An 8,159-nucleotide genomic window follows, 5' to 3' on the forward strand; every position below is an offset into this window, starting at 1 on the left:
AGGTTGTCCTGGCAGCTAAAAATCTTTCCTAAAGTAATACCCACAGAAGTAATTTCGGTTGATGTTAAGCTACCAGTGCCTGTTTTCTTTATCTGAGACAGATCTGCCTTTTTCTTTTGCAAGCCTTTTCCTGTCAATTTTGCTAAATGCTATTTTAGATTCATAATGTTGATAAGCTTTCACTCGGATTCTCAGTAATTGTGAAACAATGCATACTGTAAGTAGGTATGGAAATGTGTGCACAGAAAAGAATAAAAGCAAAGCTAGTACCTGGAGGATGCATTAGTCTAATAGGGCCAAAACTGTCTACAGGTGCAGCAGAGGTTTAAAAGAGATTCAAGCAGGAATTGTCCTTTGAAGGTGAGCTGGGTTAATGAAAGCAAGATGGTTTCTTAAATAATGTTACTGGGTCTTGGCAATAAAGATTCAGATGGGGTAGTGTGCAGGACAGGTGAGCAGAAATAAGTGACTTATCACATCACTGCAGAAATTTGAAGACTATTGCAATCCTGAAAGAAGGGAACATTTTAGAAGGTAGGTTTCATAGAAGACTGAAAAAGGAGAGGGGAAGAAACATCAAGGCATTTAAAATAGTACTGGGGCTGAGTAAACGTAATGCTTAAAGTTTGTAGAGACTCTAATTTTGAAACTGAGAACAAGACTGCCAGAAAACCCTAACTTAATTTTGGAGGTGGTTTTGGGGATTTACCAGACTGCAGAACATTAATTGCTTCAAATTGCAGAAGAAAAAGACATAAATTTCTTAATGATGGGCGATACCAATTTTGGTGATCTTGATGTGCAGGATTGTGATATCCTTGCATTGTCATTACAGCGAACTGCAGACCCTTTGGAAAATTGAAAAGCAAAGTTAAATCTCCCAACAAAGAGTCTGCAAAATGCAGACAAAGCAAATTTATGTGAAAGTTGGCACATGGAAGGCTAATGTTAGAATGCTACTCCTTCTTTGGGCAGAGCTGCTGTGTAAGAAGTGAAACTGTTTTACAGAAGCCATTCAAAAGGGACCAGAAGTGCTTTTAAATAAAGCAGCGCATGTGTGTAGTATTCTGTACGATGAAGAAGAGGTGGAAGAGGTATTTTTTTTCCTCTTAAACAGCTCCTAAGGCTACATCCAGCTGTTGTAGTATTGCCTTGAATGCAAGCAGTGCTCAGGTTACGTGTGCATCTGTGGCCAGGCGTAGCGCCGGATGTTGCTTAAAAGTTTGAAAGCAAAACCCAGCCCTGTGGCCACAGGCAGACTGCAGATCAGAGAGAGAGGTTAAATTGCTCATATTTCTGGGTAGGTATAAAAATAGCTTCGCCCTCCCTCCCTCTTCAGGCTAATGGTTCTGGGAGAAGAGAGCTGCATGGTCTCACCAGCAAAGACCACGCGACCCTCTGGGGCAGAGGTTGTTTTCCAAAGACCCGGGTACCTGCACAGCTGATGTAGGTCAGGCAGTGAATTGAGCCGGGTTCTGCCTCCTGCGGGGCTGTGTCTGCGTGTGTGTGTGTGTGTCGTCAGTAGGGCCAGCTGCTTAGGTGGGAAACAGCTGGTGTGGGAATGGGGAAGGATGGGAAGTGCAAGTCCAGAGAAGGAACTGCATGAAATGTAGAATGGGAATGAAAGAGCTAATTTTCTAGCAAACAGGTAAATAAGCAAATGCTAACAGCGCTGTTTGATGTTAAACGTAGCCAAGAAAATTCGGGACAAAGGTGAATCTGGTGCTGTGCATCTAAACGTGTTCAAAAATATCTTTGGATTTGTGTGCCAGTGTTGAAAGACTTTGTGTATGCTGGGAACCCCTTCTCCCTCCCTAATTTTTGCATTATTTCCTCTCCAAAAGAAATGTTATTTAGCATGTGACTGCAAAAATACAACTTTACCGCGGGGGAGGCCATTTTGAAAGCATGGGAGCTAAATGTTCTGCAAAAGTTTATTTTTAATATACTACTTTTCAAGACACTTGCGACTAGAAAAAAGTCAAGATTGTGAGATTTGAATCCAAATTTATGTTTAGCACTGCTAAAATAGCCCCTTTCAAAGTGGGACTGTTGTCTGCCATGTTTCTATATAAGTCTAAGCTTTCTCCTGAGCACCTGATAATAGTGTTTAAGGAAATCTGTTATTCCTGTAAAAAGGCAAAATGTAACATGCTAACAGGTTATATGTGCTGGAGCGTTTGCTGTTGCAAGAACACGTGTATCTCTCCATGTTGTGTACCATGACAAAACGCGGATGCAAACGGCAGTGATGTGCTGGGTTGCTGTTTACCTGTGGCGAGTCCCCACTAAAGAGGTGCGAACCTCCAAGGGATGTAGGAGGCATCTTCACCTCTTTCGCCTCCGCAGAACCGGGAAGCGCGATACATTCAACATCCCCAAGTGATGAGATGGCAGGCTGCTGAGCAGCCTCTGGGCCACAGCCTTGGTTCAGAGCAGCACCATGAGACCTCTTTACGTGTTCACAAAGTAGATTTTTCTAGCAAACGTTGAGACTTGCCAGCAAATGGCTGCTGCTGATCTCCGTAGTTTTGCCCCTGTTGGAAGGGGGAAGGCAGGAAAGGGCAGGCTTCTCCCAGACTTGTCCAGCTGAAACATGGTCAGTGCCTCCCAGGATAAAGGTCCCTGGCTGGGGAGAGAAATGCTGGCTCTCTTGGCTTCTCCCTTTCTCCTGGTGGTCAAATTACCTATTAAACTATGACCTGGTCTCTAAAGCCTGGAGGAGAAGACTTCTTGTTGGTCACCACATATGAACGTTCCAAGAGGGGCACTGAAGGATGCCCAGAGAAGTGAAGTGGGACAGAAGCAGGGAAAGCAAAGGAAGACATGACTTCGAAGATACCTAGGAGTGACTGATGCCTCAAGGAGGATAAGAATGCAGAGCTGGTCCTCAGGTTTGGCTAGGAAATGGTTGTCAGTGGGCTTGACAAAGGCTGTTTGGGTGGAGGGTAACAGTGAAGGATGTGCCCTGTGTAATAACAGTAGGTAAAGCATTCAGTGAGCAGTGGACTGGTGTTAGGTTTTGAGGGTTGTTCAGAGAAACAGATGCCTTGACCTGTACTGGTCAGACTCTCATGGGAGCAACATGAGGTTGTTACATATGTGCTTCATGAACCAAATGTTTCTGTGCCTCTGGTTTGAATTTTTGGGGAAGCTTCACAAAAGAATTTCACAGTTTTCACTGTCAGTAAAGCTCAGTGGCGAGAGAGAATATACTGTTCTCAAATGGCAAAGTATTTATACTTTCTATAAATTGTTCTCATAGTTCAAAGTTTATTAAAGTGCTGTTTTTCAGGAATAGCTGCACTTACAGTATAACAAACATACTTGAAAGGTTTCATTCTTCTGGTTGTAGATGGATGGTGATAGCTCCACAACGGATGCTTCTCAGTTAGGAATTGCTGGAGATTACATTGGTGGCAGTCACTATGTGATACAGCCTCATGATGGTAAGAAATGTAACAGTAAATACTACTATTTCTCTATGTGTCTCTGTGTGTATATATATTTCCTTCCAGTTCGCGTGCAGTTCTCTGCTATCTTCTGTCAAGCTAAGAATTTGCAATTGTTTGTATTCATAATGCCTCACTGTATAAAGCACTTTTTCTGCAGTCTGAAGCTAGAGGTTGGATTTTTCAATGTTGACAGAATCCTTCAGGGTGATGACAAAAAAATTCATGTTCTAGGAAACTGTTTTTGTTTTGACACGACATTAAGAATACTTGGTGTTCAGCAGCCACGTACATTTCTGTACATAGTATTATAAAGATGATATCGAGCACCCATAAAAGTAGCCTGGTTTTACATCTATTTTTAAATTTGTTTCTACAATGTTAATGCACTGTGCTTTCAAAGGTCTTCATCCGTCAGTGTAAGATTTTTAAACTGAATTAATTATTGCCTGCTGTCTATCAAATACAATATCTGTTAACTTTTCTTTATTTCATTAGACACAGAGGACAGCATGAATGATCACGAAGATACAAATGGCTCAAAAGAGAGTTTTAGAGAACAAGATATATATCTTCCAATTGCAAATGTGGCAAGGATAATGAAAAATGCTATACCCCAAACAGGAAAGGTAATACCCTTGTCTGGTAAAGAAAGTGTGCTAATGGGTTTTATTCCTTCCTCTGAGTGAACTTGAACTGGTAGGACAATATATTTTTCAAAATGATCCTGGTTTATTGGAGGAAAGCAAAAGCAAAGCAAAGAAAATCCGAGCCGGAGGTGATTGAGACCATGTCCATTTTTCTTAGGTTTCTGAAAGCTTTTAGTAACTGCTGTAATTACAGTATCCAGAACAGTGCTCTTCATAGGACTTTCAAGAGATTTCTTTTTCTAAGATGTGTTCTCTGAAATTGTCATAACGGGTCCGACTTGGTGACAATCTCATATCAGTATTAAAATTTTCTATGCAATTCTGTCTTATAAAATTTAATCTGCTTTTATTGAGGTGCATAAAATTTGGAATAAGTGAACCATTTTAGATGAAATAAAAATCCAGTCCTCATCCTGAAGGGAAGGGAATAGTTAGTCTTCCATTGCCCAGATGTTTACATATCCAAATGCCAAAATGACCCAAGAAGTCTGCTTTATACCATGTAGCAGATAAGGCCAGATATTGAAAGACTTATTTCTTACTTCTAAGAACAGAGTTTTTAATCCATTCTGCTGAGCTGGTGATTGTATAAGCGTTTGACCATGCTACCTGTTTATCTTAAACCTTTGCAGAGCTCCTATTACTTACTATTTCTCTATTGTGTTCCAATACAATTCCTGCCCCAGTAACATTTCCTCTAGCTAAAGTTGATTTTTTTTTTTTTTTTTGAGATCACTCTAAGTAGAGGCAAGACATAATTTCCTTGCATCTGCTTGTACTTTCATAGTGTTCAGGGCTTTATGGAGATCTGGGTGTTACATTTATATCTTTGCTGTGAAAATCTCTTCACTACTACATACTGTCATAAATTTGTAGTGATCGAGATGAGATTTTTCTCAAGAATTTAGCATATGGGATGTCAAGATATCCTGAAAAATCAGGGAGGTTTTTGTGAAAAACTTCAAGGGAAGCTGCCGGTGGTTGAGTACTTCTGAAAATCTTGCCCTATGTGTCTGAATATATCAGAGGAACTAGTGAAGATTCTACATATAGTTACTGCTTTTTTTTTTTAAATATGTAGACAGATTCTTCTCATGTGAAGAATAAAATTCTTAATTATTATAATCTTTCAGTTGGCTCCTGTCAGCTTCCCAAATAATCATGAGTAATGCTTTCTGTTATTTTAAGTCAGGTAAATTACTTTTTGTCCAGCTGAAAACCGTAATCAAATTTACTTATTTCATTCTTGCCAGGGGCATATGTTTCTTTATTTGAATTCTCATTTGGAAAACTTATACCAGAATATTAAAGCATTAGAGAGGCTTGCTGCTAGGCATACATTCTAGTCCCTGCATCTGGTCGGAATACAAATACTTGTCATTACTGAATTTGTGGGCATGTACTGCAGTGGGGTTGGAACTGCTGGGTCTGTTAAAAGGAAGATGGAAGTGGGCTATGACATTGCAATGAACAGGTTTAAAGAGAAGGCATAGGTAAGCAATACTGAGATGCATCTATATGTAAAAGCTTGTACAGAACATAGTTATGACTTCAGGAGATCCTGACAGTTGGCTGTGTTATTTGAAATAGTAAAACTTAGGTTAAAATCATGTTGCAGCTGTGCTTAAAAAGAGCAGTGATGACATCCAGTGGTTCCCTCATACAGATGTTGCCTAAATGGCACTTCCATCAGGTTTTGGGATGTTTCCTTTATTCTTTTGGTTTTTACTTTTTTTTTTTTTTAAATCTTCGTGTCTTGATTAATCATTTTATGATACTTTTTCCTTATTAGATTGCTAAGGACGCAAAGGAATGCGTGCAAGAGTGTGTAAGTGAGTTTATCAGCTTTATAACATCAGAAGCAAGTGAAAGATGTCACCAAGAGAAAAGAAAGACCATCAATGGAGAGGATATTCTCTTTGCCATGTCTACCTTGGGGTTTGATAGCTATGTAGAACCTTTGAAGTTATACCTCCAAAAATTCAGAGAGGTTGGTATATACTTCAGTATTTCCTCATTTATTTATTCTGATTGTGTTTATCCTTATGTTGCTGTCATTGTAATTGTATAATGGCTAACTTGCACAGTATCTCTCAGCTGTTGTCAGGGACTAATGTAGTGTTTAAAAGCATTCCTGTGGATATCAAGAGAAAAAGGAGTAAGTAAGCATTTTGATTAGACTTGCTGATTCACAGTAGTTAAAGCTTTCAACTGAATAAATTCTCTAATATATTGCTGGTAGTAAATCCCTCTATTCTTTAAAGGTGCCTATTAAGAATACTTAATTTGATCTTTGGGTTCAATCAATAAAACTGTACTAGACTGCATCCTCTGAGGAACTAGCCTAATGCCTATTGTTTGTCTGGGCTTCAGATCGGCAAAAGAAAAAGTTGTTTTTGTCATGTCAGAATAATGACTCACATGGAAGCCTGCCTGCCTCAATGTTGTGGGGTTTTTGGTTTGGGTTTTTAAATCTGTTTTTTAGCCTGTCCCTCAGTTTGCTTTTGACACATACTACACACTAGATATGTGATCCAAGCAGTTTAATTTATCCCTTCTGTAGCAGAAAGTGACTTTTTTTTTTTTTTTTCCTCAGCAATTTAAAGTTTTTTAAAAAGAAGTTGCTTCTGCTTGGGTTTTTTGTTCTGGTCCCCCGTTCCCCTGCCTCCTGTCTGGAGACCAAAGAGAATTATGCTTGCTTGCTTCTTTACTTTGGTGTTCTTTCACCTCAGAATACCAAATTTAACCAAACAGATCAAAGGTATTTTTATTCAGTGACCTCTCTTCCTCATAGTCCTGAATGAAGAAGTTGTTCAGGGTTAAAATAATCCTGGGAAAAAAACTCAAAGCAATTTTTTTTTTTTTTAAATGTGGATCTATCTGTTGGGGTGGCTGCTTGGTTTTATTGGCATGAGTGAAGCAGGTATGTCTAAATTGGCAGTGCTGTAGATATTGATGCTCTTCAGACTTTCTTTGTTCTGTAAACCTAAGTTTTTCAATTAATGGGGTCAGACTTGCTAGTGATGTTTAATTTGCTGATAGCACTTGAAGTTTCCCCTTCCCAGAAGGTTGTTTCCTGTGGTAACTGTGTAACAGGAGGTGTAATCTAAAAGTTGACATATTACTGTGTGCTATCTTTTTCCAGTTCTGTGTAGCAGTTGCACATGCTGTCAAAGTGCTGTATGGGCTTTAATTAAAAATGCAAGTAGTGCCTATCTAGTTTCAGTACTTCTGGGGAAGTCTGAAGTGGGTCTGTGCTACTACGCTAATGAAATTCTGAAGCAACCATTTTTGCATATACATGTGTTTTGGTAGCAGAGTAGGGGATTGGGTTTTAATTGGATGGATAGATTGGGTGGTTTTGCTCATCAGTTTTAAACTTCCATTCCAGCTAGTTCTCTCTGCAGAGTACTGTATATAGTGAAATATTTCTGTTTTGTAGCTTAGTGATTAGTCTGCATTGAGCAGTTGCAGCGAATACCTTTTTATACCTATATTATTTTCTTAGATGTTCTTAAGTAATAGCCTAGAGCATCAAACTTGATACTTGTAAAACTGCATGCAGATGACTGGGAGTCTTGGCTTTCTGTGCTGATATCCTTTCTGGCTGTAGTCATTGATGTGGGAAGAGAAATCCAATATCTTGATTTTAAGTATCAGCTCTTAGTTATATGATGAAGGCACTTGTGTGTGGTTGGTAAGCAAACGTTGCACATTCTTGGTAGTTCTCAGATTCTGTGATTTCTTTATAAATGCTCTTAACTGCTCCTTCTGGATTACTGCAGATCTTTGACTTTCTGCAGAAGGTGAAGGCCTTTCTTAGAACTACACAATCCTAGTTTGCAGAGTGTTTCTGAGGAGTATGTCTAAGATGAAAAACACCCTTCTTGTACTATGTACTATTCTTAAAGCCCATAGAGTTTTACAGGTCTTGGATTTCAAACTCCAGCTGCTGCACAGTGACTCTTCTGCAAATTCCAAAATTTGGCTAGAGCTCCTGGGGCCTTGAAACAACCTCAAGCCAACTCTACTCTAACACAAATTCTTTCTCTCCCCC

General features: G+C 39.4%; 1 protein-coding gene across 1 annotated transcript; it reads left to right on the plus strand.

The window, feature by feature from the left end:
• Window positions 1-213: 213 nt before the first annotated feature.
• On the plus strand, window positions 214-6,092 carry NFYB (nuclear transcription factor Y, beta; the record flags this gene model as incomplete). Its single annotated transcript, XM_010283044.1, has 4 exons — window positions 214-360; window positions 3,356-3,449; window positions 3,951-4,081; window positions 5,895-6,092. Coding segments are annotated over exons 2-4 (423 nt in total), but the record flags the coding sequence as incomplete, so codon positions are not given.
• Window positions 6,093-8,159: the final 2,067 nt, after the last annotated feature.

This window comes from Phaethon lepturus, unplaced genomic scaffold (genome assembly GCF_000687285.1).
Source record: "Phaethon lepturus isolate BGI_N335 unplaced genomic scaffold, ASM68728v1 Scaffold46242, whole genome shotgun sequence".
Taxonomy (NCBI): domain Eukaryota; kingdom Metazoa; phylum Chordata; class Aves; order Phaethontiformes; family Phaethontidae; genus Phaethon; species Phaethon lepturus.